This window comes from Hyperolius riggenbachi, chromosome 3, assembly GCF_040937935.1.
Source record: "Hyperolius riggenbachi isolate aHypRig1 chromosome 3, aHypRig1.pri, whole genome shotgun sequence".
Taxonomy (NCBI): Eukaryota; Metazoa; Chordata; class Amphibia; order Anura; family Hyperoliidae; genus Hyperolius; species Hyperolius riggenbachi.
The window spans coordinates 175777544-175796032 of NC_090648.1; the positions used below are offsets into that span (position 1 = coordinate 175777544).

Below are 18489 nucleotides of genomic sequence, written 5' to 3' on the forward strand. Positions count from 1 at the left end.
ATGCATGTGTAAGTATCTTTAGTGTAAGAGCTCATCTGTAATCAGGGAAAGTCCTTTATTTAACTATGTGCAAGCATAGTCAGATTACAGCTAAAACATAAGCATATCACTCCCAAAAAACACACACACAATGTTTCAGGATAGTCCCTATCGTGCCCTGAAGCATCGTGCTTTGATTTGTGGCTGTGATGTGCTTCTACTTTGGTTATCATTTGCTGATAGTTGACATGGATAAATAAGGGCTGGTTCACACGAACGGCAGGCGGCGTTGGGGCGGCCAGGAAGTCGCGTCGTCCTGTGACATCCCGTTCGGTGGCAGCAGTACAGAGATTGTCGCGATCGGCGATTCTCGTCCCCGCAGGGGGACATGAAGCCGCGTCAGCTAGCCGTCCCTGGACGTCGCATGCGGCTTCTAGGGACGGCCAAAGCAGCGCGTTAAATCGGGATCGGAATGCCGCGTTTATGCAATTGACGGTAACCGCGCAATGCTAAACACTCCCATTCACTTGAATGGGAGCGTTTAGCGGATGGGTCCCGAACGCTAGGCGGTAGACGCCGCCAAGCGTCCGTGTGAACCGGCCCAAAAGGATTACTCATGATTACAGTCGAGCCTACAGTATGTGTTGTTTACTTGTGGATTTCAAGGCCTGATGCTGCACTTTTGGAGGTATGAGTCAATCTTGAAAAACCAGCCCAATAAAAGTGTGACTCACAGAGTTTGCCATACATCCACAAAATAAACCCGGATTTATAAATTATGTTTGCCCTCATCATTTACAATAATAATTTACATAATTGAAAATAGATATCATCGTTTTACTACTGTCCCATCACTGGCATACTGTAACACTCTGTAGGAATAGGAGACCAATACGCTGAGGACAGCAACCCTTGCGGCTCACTGACTGGATACCCTGGAAGTGAGACAGGGAATTCCAGTAAGCAAGGGGCAGGAGCGCTTGTGAAACCAGTGGCGTGACTTCTTTGGAAACACAGCACTCCCGCAGGCTGAGTCTGGTACTGCAATGACTCAGACACCAGGTAAGTTCAGAAGCAGGCACCAGATTGAAGATGAGGTTGGGTCCTAGACAGGCAGAAGTCGGCAACGGTGCAGGTACTCGTACAGGCCGGGGTCTGGCAGCAAGTCGGGTTCTCAGGCAAGCAAGGGTCGGCAGCAAATCGGGTAGTCGTCCAAAGCCAAGGTCAGCAGGTAATCGGGTAGTCAGGCGAGCCAGGGTCAACATCCAGGGGGTCAGAAAACGGGCAGAGCAGGAACTCACGCACGGGAGTGCAACACACACAAAGCTGCAATACTACAGCACCGAGGTGTGCACTCTCCAGACTTAAATAGGCCGTTTGGCGCGAATAGCGCAATGCGCCACGCGCATGCGCACACGCGCGCACACCACCCGCGCATGCGCACGCACGGACGCACGCAACCACCCGCGCATGCGCACGCGCACGCAATACGCGCGCATGCGCACACGCCGCGACAACAATCAGCCATGCATAAACAGCCATCCCTCACGCGCGCGCGCGTACGCAGCACTCACGCCAACGCCTTGTAGCGCCACCGCTTGCGCCGCGCCACGCAACGCTCGTGGGCAAGCACCGACAGACCGCCACACAGGGAAGCCCGCCGAGACCCGCCAGGACGGCTGCCAGCATCCGTATGTGCCAGCCGCCTCGTCTGGACAGGTAACTGACCGTGACAATGCCCCCCCCCAAGGGGCAGCCTCCGGATGCCCACTGGAACAGGTTTATGCGGGAATTTCTTATGAAAGTCCTTGATTAGCCTAGAAGCATGTAGGTTCTTGGCAGGTTCCCATGTATTCTCTTCTGGTCCATAACCTTTCCATTTTATGAGGAACTGGACCTGACTACCCCTCATCCTGGAATCCAAGATTTCTTCCACCTCGAACTCCTCTTCCCCATTGATCATAACAGGTGGGGGAGGAGGTATTACCCGATCAGGAAACGGATCCACTGATGTTGGTTTCAACAAGGAAATATGGAATACTGGGTGAATCTTTAAACTTGGAGGTAAGTCAAGTTCATATGCCACCTGGCCAATTCTTCTTTTCACAACAAAAGGCCCAATGAATTTGGGTCCCAATTTCTTGGATGGGCAGGACAATTTCAAATTCAAAGTGGATAATAATACACCATCTCCAGGCTTAAACTCCAAATCACCCCTTCTATGGCTATCCGCCTTCCTCTTAAAAGTACGTTGTGCTTGGGACATCATTTGCTGCAAGAGTTTGTTATTTTCCGAAAAGAATTTTACCACATCAACCGCGGCTGGTACAGAGGTTTCGGGAATAAGGTCTGGCAAAAATGATGGATGATAACCGTAGTTGGCGAAAAAAGGTGATTGCTGGGTGGCGGAATGGATAGAATTATTGTATGCGAATTCGGCTAATGGAAGTAACTGAACCCAGTTATCTTGAGCCGCGGAAGAAAAACACCTAAGATATTGTTCGAGAGTTTGATTGGTGCGTTCCGTTTGACCATTAGACTGAGGGTGGTATGCAGATGAAAAATGAAGTTGCACGTCCAATGATTTGCAAAGGGCTTTCCAAAAACGTGAGGTAAACTGTGAACCCCGATCTGAGGTAATATCGGCTGGAACTCCGTGGATACGAACAATCTCCTTGATGAATGTGTTAGCAGTTACTTGGGCTGAGGGAATACTGAACATTGGTAGGAAATGTGCCATCTTTGATAGTCGGTCAACTATAACAAAGATTGTATTACACCCATCTGACATAGGTAGTTCAATGATGAAGTCCATAGAAATGGAGTACCATGGCCTGGGAGGAACAGGAAGAGGATTTAACAATCCTAACGGCTTCAGCCTGGAATCTTTACAGCGATTGCAGACTAAACATGTAGAGACGTAAACTTTACAGTCTTCTTTGAGATTTGGCCACCAGAAGTGGCGTTGGACTAGCTCCTGGGTCTTAGCACAACCAAAGTGGCCGGCCAACTTGTGATCATGGCAAAGCTTGAGTACCGAAGAGCGAATTCCACTAGGTACGAATATCTTGTCTCTGTTTAGCCAAAGTCCATCCTTCTGGATTAATGGGACCTTAACCTCTTCGGCGAGCACAGCGGAACCATGCCGGATCTGGTCAACCAGTTCTGATTGTATCATCAGAAAATTGTTCTTGGTTAAAATAGTATCAGATGTAGTTGGAAATTCTTCGTCGGGAAACATACGTGAAAGTGCGTCTGGTTTTATATTCTTTGAGCCGGGTCTATAGGTAATATGAAAGATGAATCGAGAAAAAAAAAGTGCCCATCTGGCCTGTCTGGGATTCAGACGCTTGGCTGTCTTAAGATATTCCAAATTACGATGATCAGTGTATATCAATATTGGGTGAATTGCTCCTTCTAGTAAGTACCTCCACTCCTCCAGGGCATCCTTGATTGCCAGTAGTTCTCTATCTCCCACGCTGTAGTTCCTTTCGGCATCTGACAACTTCCTTGAGAAGAAGGCTACCGGGTGAAGTGCTGCTTTCAGACCCTGCCGTTGAGAAAGTACTGCGCCTACTGCAGTTTCTGAAGCGTCTACCTCCAGGGTGAAGGCTAAGGCTGGATCCGGGTGCTTAAGAACAGGAGCAGTAGTGAAAAGCTGCTTGAGTTTGTCAAAGGCTGTTTGTGCCTGCGACGTCCAGAGGAAACGAGTCTGCTGACGTGTGAGTTGGGTGATTGGTAGGATGATTTGTGAGAAATTTCTGATAAATTTGCGATAAAAATTTGCAAAGCCTATGAATCTCTGTATGGCCTTCTTATTACTTGGAGCCGGCCATTCTAGGATTGCCTGAATTTTTTGAGGATCCATAATGAACCCTTCCCGTGAAATAATAAGTCCCAGAAATTGGATTGATTGTTGTTCAAATTCGCATTTCTCTGCCTTCACGTACAGATGATGGAATTTAAGCCTTGCGAGTACCTGTGAGACTTGGCAGCGATGCTCTTCTAGAGATGAGGAGTACACCAGAATATCATCCAAGTAAACAATTATGAATAGGTCAATGAAATCTTTAAGGACATCATTGATGAAGTACTGGAAGGTGGCTGGGGCGTTGCATAGTCCAAAAGGCATTACAAGATATTCATATTGTCCATAACGGGATCTGAATGCGGTCTTCCACTCATCCCCTTCCCTTATTCGTATCAAGTTATACGCCCCTCTCAGGTCCAATTTTGTAAATATTTTGGCGTCTCGTAGTTTTTGAAATAGTTCTGGAATCAATGGTAACGGGTATCGGTTTTTGACGGTTATTTTGTTGAGTTCCCGGTAATCAATACAGGGGCGAAGTGACTTGTCTTTCTTTTCAACAAAGAAAATACCCGCCCCAGCCGGAGAGACAGAAGGGCGGATAAATCCTTTTCTCAGTTCTTCCTCGATATATTGTTTAAGGACCTTTTGCTCGGGTTCGGATAAAGGAAACATTCGGCCGAATGGAATGGCTGCGCCTGGCAAGAGGTCTATGGGACAATCATACGTGCGATGTGGCGGAAGTTGGTCTGCTCCCTTCTTATCGAACACATCCAGGAATTCATGGTACTGGGAAGGAACAAGTTCGACCAAAGATGAAGTGCATAACAGGGATCCAGAATCCCTTACCCCTTTCAAGGAACAGAAGTTGTTACAGTATGGAGAGGAGAATGAAACTTGTCCGGTAATCCAGTTTATCGCAGGATTGTGGGCCCGAAGCCAAGGTAACCCCAAGATGATTGGATATAAAGGGGATGCCACTAAGTCGAATTTGAGATATTCTTGATGATTTCCAGATATATGAGTAATGATTGGAGTTGATTCCATTGTTACAGGACCGGAACTGATCGATGTTCCATCGGCCAAGTGAATATGAAGAGGTTCTTTCCGGGTTTGAATGGAAAACTGGTGAGATGTGGCAAATGAAATGTCCATAAAACAGCTGCAAGCGCCGGAATCAATAATGGCAGTGGATTCAAGGACTCTTCCTGGGAGCTGGAAAGAAATAGGGATAATGAGATGGTTTGAACTAACAGGAGGATTAATTGAAGATAAGGGATTGGTAGCAAGATTCTTACCCATTGGTCTGACTGGACATGAGCGGATGAAATGACCAGTGGCTCCGCAGTAGAAACAGAGATTGCCCTGTCTTCTTCTTGTCTTTTCCTCCATGGATAATGCAGGACGAATCACACCTAATTGCATGGGTTCGGGTAAATCCAAAGAGGAGGCGGATGCCGGGGCAGGAGAAGAAATTGAAGGAACCCAAGTTGAGCGGTTGGTACCAGCTGATCTCTCTAATTGGCGTTCCCTGAAGCGTCGATCAATCTGGATGGAGGTCAGGATGAGCTCGTCCAGTGTACCAGGTGTGCCAACTCTTGCCAATTCGTCCTTCAGGTATTCGGATAGACCGAGACGATACTGGTGACGAAGGGCCGACTCGTTCCAGTCTATGTCCGTTGCCCAGCGGCGAAACTCGGATGTGTATTCCTCCACGGGTCGTCGTCCTTGACGGAGATTACGTAAAGACGCCTCGGCTGTGGTATTTCGCTGGGGATCATCATAGAGAACTGCCATACTCTCAAAAAAGGTGTTCAGGGTGGCTAGACACTGATTCTTCTGCTCCATTAGTTGGTGGGCCCAAGACTGAGGTTCTCCTTGTAGTAATGAGATTACAAACCCGACTTTGGTTTCTTCAAAAGCAAAAGTTCTTGGTTGGAGAGAGAAATATAATTGACAAGCATTTTTGAAGGCCCTGAATTTTGCTCGGTCACCTGAGAAACGGTCTGGAACCGGCACCCGCGGTTCAGGTAAAGGGTTTCCTGATGCAGGGTCCACAGGAGCGGGGGCAGGAGCAGCAGCAGGAGGAGGCACAGCAGGAGCAAGGGCTGGAGCAGCGGTAGCAGCAAATCCGGCGGGTGGAGTAACATTAGACAAAGTATTGATCCGATCTTCTAACTGGTTGTGGGCTGCTTGAAGTTCCTTTATAGCCTCTGTCAAGTTGCTCATTTGTTTACATAAGGTGCTCAGCACACTTGCTGCCTCAGCGGTCTCCATTCTGTGGCTGTAGTATTTTGTAACACTCTGTAGGAATAGGAGACCAATACGCTGAGGACAGCAACCCTTGCGGCTCACTGGCTGGATACCCTGGAAGTGAGACAGGGAATTCCAGTAAGCAAGGGGCAGGAGCGCTTGTGAAACCAGTGGCGTGACTTCTTTGGAAACACAGCACTCCCGCAGGCTGAGTCTGGTACTGCAATGACTCAGACACCAGGTAAGTTCAGAAGCAGGCACCAGATTGAAGATGAGGTTGGGTCCTAGACAGGCAGAAGTCGGCAACGGTGCAGGTACTCGTACAGGCCGGGGTCTGGCAGCAAGTCGGGTTCTCAGGCAAGCAAGGGTCGGCAGCAAATCGGGTAGTCGTCCAAAGCCAAGGTCAGCAGGTAATCGGGTAGTCAGGCGAGCCAGGGTCAACATCCAGGGGGTCAGAAAACGGGCAGAGCAGGAACTCACGCACGGGAGTGCAACACACACAAAGCTGCAATACTACAGCACCGAGGTGTGCACTCTCCAGACTTAAATAGGCCGTTTGGCGCGAATAGCGCAATGCGCCACGCGCATGCGCACACGCGCGCACACCACCCGCGCATGCGCACGCACGGACGCACGCAACCACCCGCGCATGCGCACGCGCACGCAATACGCGCGCATGCGCACACGCCGCGACAACAATCAGCCATGCATAAACAGCCATCCCTCACGCGCGCGCGCGTACGCAGCACTCACGCCAACGCCTTGTAGCGCCACCGCTTGCGCCGCGCCACGCAACGCTCGTGGGCAAGCACCGACAGACCGCCACACAGGGAAGCCCGCCGAGACCCGCCAGGACGGCTGCCAGCATCCGTATGTGCCAGCCGCCTCGTCTGGACAGGTAACTGACCGTGACACATACAGATCCAAAAATAGTAACTAACTGAACTACTTACTATTCGCATTTCAAATATTCTACTGTCAGTAAAAAGTCCTCTATCACGAAAAATTGTACAATTTAAAATACATGTAAGCACCTGTAATTCATAAATTTCTACCAGAGTAAAATACGCTACCATTTTTTTTCCCATGTCGCTGTCGCTTACAGTAGATACTAAAAATGTGACAAATCAGATGGAGTTTAGACTAGTTCATCTCCTCACGAGGGAATCTAAGTATTTCCTTTATTCTTTACAAAAGCACCTCTTAGAAAGGATCTATACAAAGATTTCAGCCAGCCTCCCTATTCCTGTGCACACTGTTTTGGCAGTTGCACTGAGAAGCAAGTGCTTTTGAAAAGAACAGTCACACTTTACACCGTAATACTGACTATAGATGCACAGATGTTTTTGTTTCAGATATAATCTGTCATATCATCAAACATTAACAATTGCTACATCGTTTTAGGGTGCTCAGTTGCCAATTTAACTTGAATGGATGGAAATAGCACACAATATTACCTATAGACTGTGCTCTGTCCATGGTGCTGAATTGTTCAATTTCAACAGATTTACTGTAGTTATAGTATTTATAGAGGTCTACATGTACAGTACATAGTTGATGCATGTGCTGCAAAGATTTTCTAAGCTCTGTATATTTATTTGCAATCTCTGGAACTCATCCTGAGTGAGCATCATGCAAGGACCTACTCTCTAAATGTCAGCAAATAGATATACTTTGTACAGCGCCACTGAATATGTTGGCGCCTTATAAATCAATACTACTAATAATATAGTGAATGCCTGGAACCTTCTTAATCCATCCTATATAAATAATCTAATTCAACCCACAGCTAAAATCATAACTTTTTTTGCACTGAAACAATCAGTTTTTCCAAAGTTCTACAACATCAGATAATGTATTTTATCAAAAGCAGTAGCATGTTTTAAAACAGAATGACAGATGTTTTTTTTTTCAATATTGTTAAAAGATGTTTAATGTTAAAGATGCACCTTCTCTTCCAGCTCACAGTAATCAGTGTAGGTGTAAATATTGCTATTGAATAGGGATGCAATGCTTACCTCTGCAATGGGCCATCCTGATAGAGTCTGGTATTCCTCCTGACACTTTTATACCTCTTTGTTGACTTTGTACGTTTCAGTGCTGCAGACACACTGCCTGTTGTTGTCATTGCGATCCAGTTCTTCCCCTGTCAGGAGGAGTTGAGCTCTGTGCTTAATGGAGCATTCTCCTTCTGTTTTATTCCCTGCTACGCCCACCTCTGTGACACAGCCGAGAGCTATACGTCTCTAATGTCAGAATCACATCCACTTTACGCCTTAGTGATGTGCAGCTGTTAAGTTGTTAGAAAATGAGAACTTTACCCACGTGCCACTGTAAGTCGAAGGAAAAAAATGTTTTGGCATGAGGATCACTTCATTTAATAAGTGATTTAGATTGGCTTGCAGTGACCACAGGACAGTATGCAGACCTTTCTTTTGTAAGTAGTTAATATGATGTGTCTTGACTATTATAATAATGATATGTAACACATAGATACTGTGGATAGACTCATTTCGAAATAAGGAGACTAAAAGGGCAAGATTTGTCCGTTAAGTCAGTTAATTAATCTACTTACAGTAGTTTAACTGGTAATTGTATAGAGATGTATTCCTAACCCTTCTGTCAGGGAGAATATGACCTGGTCATGCTCATCCCCTCTGATATTTGCACAGGGATAATAAAATGTGACTGATTAGCGCTAATGAATGCAGCCTGGGTGTTAAGCAGCAGCAAGAAAGGAAGAGGATTCTGGGAATGGGTCTGCTTGGCCAGGGTGAATATAAAGAAGTTGCATGATTAATATATTACTCCAGTTTAAATATAGGAAGCAGAAAAGGATTTAGACAAAATGGGGCCCTAGGCAAATGGTCACCTGGCTTTATTAGTAAGATTTGGAGGGGGTAAGAGTCCACCAGATCCCTAGACTCTGTCCAGGCCCTAGGCAACTGCCTTGGTTTGCCTTGTGGATGATCCGGCTCAGATAGGAGGGAAGGGACAGTCCTGACCATAGCAACAATTCTGATACATTTGTAGTTTTTGAATATTTCATACAATGCACTAACATCTTATTGGTTGGAACTAATAATAGCTTGGCGATAGTAGATTGAAACATCACTATATTTGTGTAAGACATTTAGGGATGATACTCTAACTCGTGGTAATATTACAAATACTAAAAAATATAAAGTTACTGTAGTAACGCTATCATGTACTGGAGGTCACGGTAATTGCTTGCCGCATGGTACACTGCTGGTGGTAGTAATGGTAATGCTGTGGGCTTCCTGTGCACTGCAATATTATCATTACTACCACCAGCAGTGTACTGTGTGTTGTGCAATAACGTGATCCCCGGGTTACATGATGGAGTTACTATGATAATGCACACTGTGCAAGTAGCATAACGTAGCAATGCTCCCATTATCCATGTAACATGGGTCTCGCTAATGCAGGTGCAGTAGTATCCAGTTACGCGAAGTGAAAGTGATCCGCGGCATGGGAATGAAGGATTGTCTTGAAGCTGCGTGGGCACAGTTCGGCTGCAGGGGGCTGGCAGAATCCCCAGGTAAGTGAAACTCTTATTTTTTAAAGGTTGTTCAGTTCCGCTTTAACTGGTTTACTGGACTGTAAGTGAGCTAAGTGTAATGCTGGGAATACACAATGAGATTTTCTGATCGATTTCCGGACTGTTTTTCTGATTGATTTCCATTTACTTCTTTGAGAAAATTGATCACAGAAAAAATCTAAATCAGAGTGGACCTGTCAAAAATTATTTATTGAGCCATTGATCTGCCAAAAAAAAATCATCTTGCATTCCCAGCAAAAGAAATGCTACTGACCACACCCAGAACCTTACTGAAATGATTTTTTTTGGTTTGATAAACATTTGAAACATTCACATCACATTAGAACTAATATGAACTTGTCAACAAACCTAATGCAGCAGAAAGCTACTTTCAATAGTATCTGCTGTCAGGCTAACTGGCAGCATAATGAAAGCTGTCATCCCACCCTAGTCATACTGAGCTAGTGCTTCATGGCTCTGAAAGCAATGAGCACTTTGATAGTCTGCCTAGGCAAAATCGTGATACAGATGTTACAAGTACTCATAAATCAGCTAGGATACTTTTAGGGTTCATTCACAATTTAAACATTCCGTTGCAATGCAATTGTTCGTCAATTGCACCGCAACATGTCTGAAAGGTCACACCACACAGTAACGGTGCAACAGTACAGTAAGGCATATTGTACAATGAAAGTATGCCTCACTGCCACTGTAAAGGTGCATAATGCATGAGTATCCCTTGCCTTATCCTGATGGAACCTGCTGAGCCACTCTGCGATCATTGTGATTGCCCCATAGGACTACCAATGCTTCTGTGTCTGGATGCAACCTATTTGTGCGATGCAATGGCGGAAGTGTGAAAGGACCCTTTTCATTTCTCTATATACCAAATGCCTAGAGTTAAATATGTTCAGGCAGAAGGATGAGAAGTAATGTGATCTTGGAGCAAATTCCCATAACTTCATTTTGCTGTCTTTCCCCAGTTAATTACAGTGACAGGCATTAAAAGGAATTGAAAACACAGAACACAGGGCTAGGACTCTCAGCCGACTGGACTGGGGACAGCGGTGGCCTGTGTACACTTATGGTAAATGAAAATCCATAATGTACAGGGCTGTTTTATAGTACACGCTATTTTGCTTCGTTTTCCAATTTCAGTACATGAAAGTCGTAAAACGTGTGCTTTTCATGGCCATTGATTTCAATGCATTTGGTGAAAATGTGTTACTCCCTCACCACTAGTGTTTAGTATCTGTTCTTACGAAAGTAAAGATAACCTATAGAGACAAATTATCTTTAAGAGGCAGATCCAGATAAAACAGATTAATTTTAACTTTAACCCATTTAGGTTCCGTGGTTTTCACGTGAGAAATGTTCACCTCCCATTCATTAGCCTATAACTTTATCACTACTTTTCACAATGAACTGATCTATATCTTGTTTTTTCCGCCACCAATTAGGCTTTCTTTGGGGGGCACATTTTGCTAAGAGCCACTTTACTGTAAACGCATTTTAACAGGAAGAAAAAGAAAAAAATGGAAAAATTCATTATTTCTCAGTTTTCAGCCATTATAGTTTTAAAATAATACATGCCTCCATAATTAAAACTCACGTATTGTATTTGCCCATATGTCCCGGTTATTACACCGTTAAAATTATGTCCCTATCACAATGTATGGCGACAATATTTTATTTGGAAATAAAGGTTCATTTTTTCCATTTTGCATCTATCACTATTAACAAGTTTAAAATAAAAAAAATAGAAATATTTCATCTTCACATTGATATTTAAAAAGTTTAGACCCTTAGGTAAATATTTACATGTTTTTTTTTTTATTGTAATGTTTTTTTTTTTATAGTAAACATTTTATTTGGGTAGTTTTGGGAGGGTGGGGGGTAAACAATAGATTTATAATGTAAATGTGTGTTCATTTTAATTTATTTTCAGTTGTAGTATTACTTTTTGGCCACAAGATGGCGGCCATGAGTTTGTTTACATGACGTCACTCTAAGCGTAACACACGCTTAGAGTGGTGCATCGGGGAGGGAACGGCCAGAAAAGGCGCAGCTTCCGAGAGAAGCTGTCGCTTTTTCAGCGGGGGAGAGAAATCAGTGATCGGGCACCATAGCCCGATAAATTGATTCCCTGGCTACCGAATCCGCGGCCGGGAGTGCGCGTGCACGCGCACGATCAGCCGCGGGGGGGGGGGAGGGGGGTGCGGTAGCGCGCATGGTTCCTGGACGTAGTTTCTATGTCCAGGAACCAAAATAGGTTAAAGTGTACTAGAGATGGTACAGTATCGCTAATGTATACTTACCAGGGGCTTCCTCCAGCCCAATGAGCAGCACTCACTGTCCCTCACTGTCCTCTCTTCAGCCCCTCAGTTCTGGCGGTACGACTCCCATTAGTCCGGTCAGTCTTCGGCAGTCGAGGGCTCCTGCGCATGCATGGCTGGGGTGCGTGCGTGCCCCCACTGTGCTCCCATCCCCTGGAGTGTTCTGCGTCTGCGCAGTATTACTGCGTAGGCACAGGACGCTCCAGGGGATGGGAGCACGACGAGGGGTGTGTGCGCGGCCCAGCTGTGCATGCACAGAAGCCCTCAACCGCCTGATTTACCGGCAGTCATGGTGGCTGAATGGGGGCCCTAACAGGATGGCGAAAGTCTCAGTGCGGCTCATGAGGCTGGAGGAAGTCCCGGGTAAGTATAAATTAGCAATAGTGTACAATCTCTGGTACACTTTAAAGACGGGTTTGGCTTTGCACCCTATTTGTTGCTTTTTTCTGTAGTAATAGAACAGCAGAATGTGTGAATGAAGATGCATAATGGGCCTTGTAGTGTGTAGTCTAGGTTGATGTCATGGTGCCCATGTGCACACAGTATGATTATTTCTTGTTACTTTCACCCAGAATGTCCAATCCTTCTGATACAGTGAAGGGAGATCTCTGTGGCTCTAATACACATGGCTAGCGGATCACGTCTGCACAAGCAGAAAATCAGTTTAGCTTGATGTATGAATCTCAGAGGAGACAGATGTCGTGACCCTGTTAATCACAGGCAAAGTGAATTAAGTGAAAATCACTGAAACATGATTAAAGCCATTGTTATAAATCTAGACTTTCAACTTCAGTTCTAGGACAACAAAAGGAAGAAAGGTCTAAAATTTAAGGGTGGGAAATCACTTTAATTCATCACGTTAACTATTTCTGTGTGGTTATTATGTGTGGTTATGCTGATATATAACATTTGTCCGTGTGCATTTTTTTCACCAGCATCTGGAAGAAAATGCAAGAGATGGACAGTTCAAATGTATCTCAATATCTCCAGAGGCCAGTGAGTACTGGTAAGTCATCTTTTTTGCAGGCACTCTGAGCACCAATGTATAATTACAGCCTGCAGGCCACAACTAATACATTCTAAAATATATTTTTGGGGATCATTAAAAAAGGCTCTGCAGGCTGTGGTTAGACGACCACTGGTTTCTGTGCTGGAAAAACCTTCTCTTGAGCATTTTAAGCCGCCTTGTTAGTTTTTTTTCACATGTTGGATGGCTTAGTTGAATAAATAGTGAAGCTTAAGAACTCAGCTTTCAGTTCCACTTGTTCCACTTGTCTCCAGTCTATGAACTAATGTAGACACGTAGTTTTCACTGCAGGGCAGGTGACTTCTGATTATGTCATTTATCATCATATGCTCAGTTTGTTTGCCACGGTTTCCTTCCGACTCTCTATAAATGTACCCAATAACGTAAAGTCCATGACCAGAGAAAGTTTAATGTATGAAGAGGTCAGAGGTGTAATAGAATAATACCAAAGACCAGACTGATTCTCACGACCCATCAATATATTCATTGTGTTGTGATTTACACTTAGAGCAAGTCAATACCATGAAAGGTCCACCTAAGTGTGGATTCTAAGATGGTGATGTTTGTAGCATTACTGTATGGCAGATGTATCTGTATCCATATTTTGAGAGCATCTATACCATTGATATAAAGGCAATTTATATTTTGCACTGTGACATTTGTTACTGTTGAATGGCATAGTTGTGGAATAATCAGATATATAAAGCGAGAGCAATATAATGAATGTCCATCAAAAAGATTCACAAGGAAAAATGGGTGTAATTAATATCTGTAATTTTCATGATATCAGTAATTTTACTGATATTCTACTATCTGTTATAGTAGAATGTCAGTAATTATACCGATATTCTACCATGCCCCTCTGTAATCTATCTCACACATGATCCCTCCCAGGTCCAGATTTACATCATTGGAGCCTATAGGCACATATGTCCTGGCACCTTAGACTTCACCCTCCATGAACCAACAAATCCTTTAAAACCACACCGTAAGTGTGCTGGCTATCCCAGCTGCCACTTCTCCCTTACTTTCCTTGCTCACCACAGGTGTCCCTTAGCATTAGGTAGGCATAGGTATCCCCAGTATTAAGTAGCAAGAGGCGTCCCTTAGCATTAGGTAGACAGAGGTACCATCAGTATTAAATAGCAAGAGGTGTCCCTTAGCATTGGGTAGGCAGAGGTTCCCTAAGTATTAAGTAGCTAGAGGTGCCCTTGACTGAAGGGAGATCTCATCATCAGTGAAATGCAGTAATCTCTCATTTGCAATCCGCTCAAGACTCTGCATAGGGACAGAGGGAGGCACTTGGGGAGAGGACTGAGCTGCCTTTTCATCATCAGGTGCCTGTAGGCACGTGCCTACAGTGCCTTATGGTAAATCCGGCCCTGATCCCTCCCCATTCTTTGCCTAACAGGAGTTCAACCTATCCATACCTAACAGGAGCCCTCCCATATATATGCCTAACAAGATCTGCCCAAATCTACTGTATGCCGAGTAAGAACTGCCCCTATCTATGCTCAATGGGAACCACCCCTATTGATGCCTAACAAGATCCAACCGTATCTATGCCTAACAAGAACTACTCCTATCTATGCCAAACAGGAGCCACCCCTATCTATACCTAACATAAATGCCCCTATCTATGCCTACCAAGAACCGCGCCTATCTATGCCTAACAAGAACGACCCCTATCTATGCCTTAAAAACCTCTCCTATCTATGCCTAACACTACCCATACCCCTATCTATGCCTAACAAGATACCTCAATCTATGACATCAATCTATGCCTAACAGGAACCCCTCCTGTCTATGTCTCACACCAGAGGTCTGCTACACTATAGTGGAACCGCTATCTATTCCTAAGAAGAACCACCAACATCTATGCCTAACTCCAGTGATCTGCTACAGTGTACCAGAGTTCTCCTGCTGCTATTTTACTAAGAACACCCTGTGTCCAAATTTCCATCTGTAGCTGGTGTTCTAGTAATATACGATATCCCACAATACCAAAAATCCTCTATGATACAAGTTGATTGCTCTTATTGCTGGCATGTCCTGTTTAACAACAAGAAATGCTGAGGATATTATTTTGATCAGATCTCCTGAACTGTCATACCTCTCTCTATATTCAGGGGTTTTCTTCCTCCCTCCACCCTCTTTTACTCTCCTCTTTAACCCTTTTGGTAATTAGCGTTCCACTGCAGTAGGCCAATGTAATCTTGTAGTTGGTGCTTCTCTGTGGCACCCTGCAGTAAATGCTCCTGCATATGCTCTCCACCCTCCCAATAATGGGATTTTTACTCATTTTCTCCTATAATTATTGCCCCTCTGTGCCTCTTGTACTCTTCCATTACATTATTATTTCTCCTCTTTTCTCTTGTCTCAATGGTTTTGTAATGGCCATTAGAGGTCAATGACTATGAAATCATTTTCTGATCTATATGAAGTGAAATTCTGATCAGGGAAGTTAATGCTTATGGTTGAACAAAGGAAACTGCTGAGCTAGAATTAACTAGTAAAAACAAATCTAGTAACAGTCATAAGTGATCGTAACCCAAACGGCACCTAAATTAACTAACTACAACATTTTAAGTAACAGTTATGAGTGATTGTAACACAAACTGCCCCTATTGAGTGTTTTTGTGAGTATAACTAGTGATGGTCAAGTAGATGCAAATAACTTTTATGCAAATTTATGCAGCTTGAAAATGAACCAATCGAATTTTACCTCAGCAGAATTTGATTGGTTCATTTTCAAGCTGCATAAATTTGCATAAAAATGTGCCTAAATTTGCATCAACTCAAAGTTATTTGCATCTACTTCGCCATCACTAAGTATAACTATAGCTATAAGGCTTTAGATTGCAAGTTCTTCAGAGATAGGAACTGATATGAATGGTTCACTGTTCTCTATAAAGAACTAAAGAATACACTACTGCAGTAGTAAATAAAAGGAAATAAACAAATTAGTGTGTCAGAGAAAGTTTTTGTTTCACTGTTAGGTTGGTTTACAGCAGCCATTAACGCTGCCTAACTCACAACACTGTAAAATGAATCTGCTGTTCACAGTGCACACGTTGCGTTACGTTGTAACGCAGCACGTTTAAACAAAGTGCTACATGCTGTACGTTATACTCGGCTAAGCCACGTTAGACTGTTTGCGCATGCTCAGTAATGTTGGAGGAGGAGGTCTCCCCTCATCTACGGCCAGCCACATGGCTAATTAATATTCACTGTACTGTGGTGACTTGTGGTGGGACTGTAGTGTTGTCTGGATCATGAACAAATCGTTCATTTGATCGGGATCTTTTTTGTGAGTCGAATCATCCGGATCATCACAATGAAATATTCGGTTCACAGTGGATGTCTGTCTGGAAGAAACAGGAACATACAGAATGTACAGTGCAGGGAAAGTCCTGTCCTGCTAGTCATTTCACCCAGTCTGCTTCCCTAGTAAAATGATTCAAATGATTCGGTTCAAAGATCCGGATCTTTTCAATAATCCGATTCAAATGATCCGAATCCTTAAAAAGATCCGGACTTTCTATCACTAACCTGGAGCGGCTGCTTTGAGAGCTGCATAACGCAGCTCAATCTGACGTCCAACTTCAACACCACCATGCGTTGCGTTAGGGGCACGTTATGCGACCAACGTCTTGGTGGGAATGTAGCCTTACAGTCAAATAATAAATGATTTGCTGAAGATGAAAATGGTTGTCAAGAGAAATAAAGTCAATGGTTTCACAGTTCATCTACTTCTCCTTAGGAGGGCAAAGGTTAATGGTCTTTAGGCTAACTAAACAGTTTAAAGTAACCACCATAAGGTCAATAGATTAAACGTCTCTTGATATTATGATATTATGTATATATTTTTGATGATCATGAAAATATCTCCTTGAACAGTTTTACTGGGAAATATATGGCTGGCTATTCATACTGTTCATGTGCCTATTCATAGATGTTATATGACTGTGTCAGTTTAAACTGGATGCTGTTTATACATATGGTTAAGACCCAAGGAGAAAAAAATATATATACAGAATCTCACAAAAGTGAATACAACTCTCACATTTTTGTAAATATATTACTATATTTTTTCATGGGACAACAGTGAAGATAAGAGAAAATATGAAACTTTGATAACATGTAAAGTAGTTAGTGTACAGCTTGTATAACAGTATAAATTTGCTGTCCCATGGCTTGAGCAGTGCGGCAGCCCCAGGACCGCTCCACGCCGATGGGAACGGTCTTCTATGGGGCTAGCAGGAGATCGCGCGCACGCTGCGCGCATCTCCTGCTCGGGGGCGGAGCTCTGCCCCGCCTTCAGTCTCCGTGCGGTGATCGCCACTCGGAGACTGTTAAACGCCGTCTATTAGGACAGTACAGTACTGCGATCTAAGGCAGCGCTGTACTGGGGACAGCCATGAGACACGGCTGTCCCCTCCAGAGTGTCGGCAGTGATCCGCTGTCATAGGCTGAAGCCTATGACAGCCGATCACAATGATTGGCCAGCGGGGGGAGGGTGGGCAGGGTGTTCAAAAAGAAAAAAAATATACACATTTTTATTTAAATAATAATAATATTTATACAAAAATAAAAACACTGGAGGGGATGATCAGACCCCTCCACAGGAAGCTCTGTTGGTGGGGGGGAGAATGGGGGTGGGGAATCACTTGTGTGCTGTGTTGTGTGGCTCTGCAGCTTGGCCGTAGCCTCCCTGACGGTAAGCCCGACCTGAGCTCGGGCTGGGAGAGATGAGCAGCCAGCGGTAAGCCCGAGCTCAGGTCGGGCTAAGGAATTCCCTGCTTTTTTGGAGTCCCGCGCGCTGCGCAGCGGGACTTAACCATCTCCCCTGGCTCTCCTCCGCCTTCCCCGGCCTTTACTTCTGCATTGCTGGCCGCCGGGATCCCCACAGCCCCGTTCTTGTTCCGGGGACCCAGCGGCCAATCAGAGCGTGGCGTGACATCACGGGGCGGGAGCGGGACAAAAATTAAAGGTGGCCCTGAAGAGTCGCACAGGGCAGAAGAAAAAATACATAAATAAAAGCCAATCTGCATTCATATATACATATATACTGTATATATATGTATATGTATATACTGTGTGTATATACATATATACTGTATATATATGTATATACTGTGTGTATATACATATATACTGTATATATATGTATAAACTGTGTGTATATACATATATACTGTATATATATGTATATACTGTGTGTATATACATATATACTGTATATATATATATATATGTATACACTGTGTGTATATACATATATACTGTATATATATATGTATATACTGTGTGTATATACATATATACTGTATATATATATGTATATACTGTGTGTAAATGCATATATACTGTATATATATATGTATATACTGTGTGTATATACATATATACTGTATATATATGTATATACTGTGTGTATATACGTATATACTGTATATATATATATATATATATATATATATATATATATATATATATATATATACGTATATACTGTGTGTAT

The 18489-nt window shown here is 43.9% G+C and overlaps 1 protein-coding gene and 1 long non-coding RNA gene across 2 annotated transcripts in view; one reads left to right on the top strand and one right to left on the bottom strand.

The window, feature by feature from the left end:
• TMC3 (transmembrane channel like 3) overlaps positions 1–8279 on the bottom strand; it is a 110830-nt gene extending 102551 nt beyond the window's left edge. Inside the window, exon 1 of the mRNA XM_068273581.1 lies at positions 8059–8279. Within this exon, the coding sequence (XP_068129682.1) occupies positions 8059–8168 (110 nt within the window). The 5' untranslated portion in view covers positions 8169–8279. The remainder of the gene's footprint in view (positions 1–8058) is intronic.
• A 489-nt stretch (positions 8280–8768) lies between these two features.
• LOC137561234 (uncharacterized) lies at positions 8769–12945 on the top strand. Its single transcript, XR_011029935.1, has 3 exons — positions 8769–8813; positions 9490–9602; positions 12874–12945. It is a non-coding gene; the product is annotated as an uncharacterized lncRNA (long non-coding RNA).
• Positions 12946–18489: the final 5544 nt, after the last annotated feature.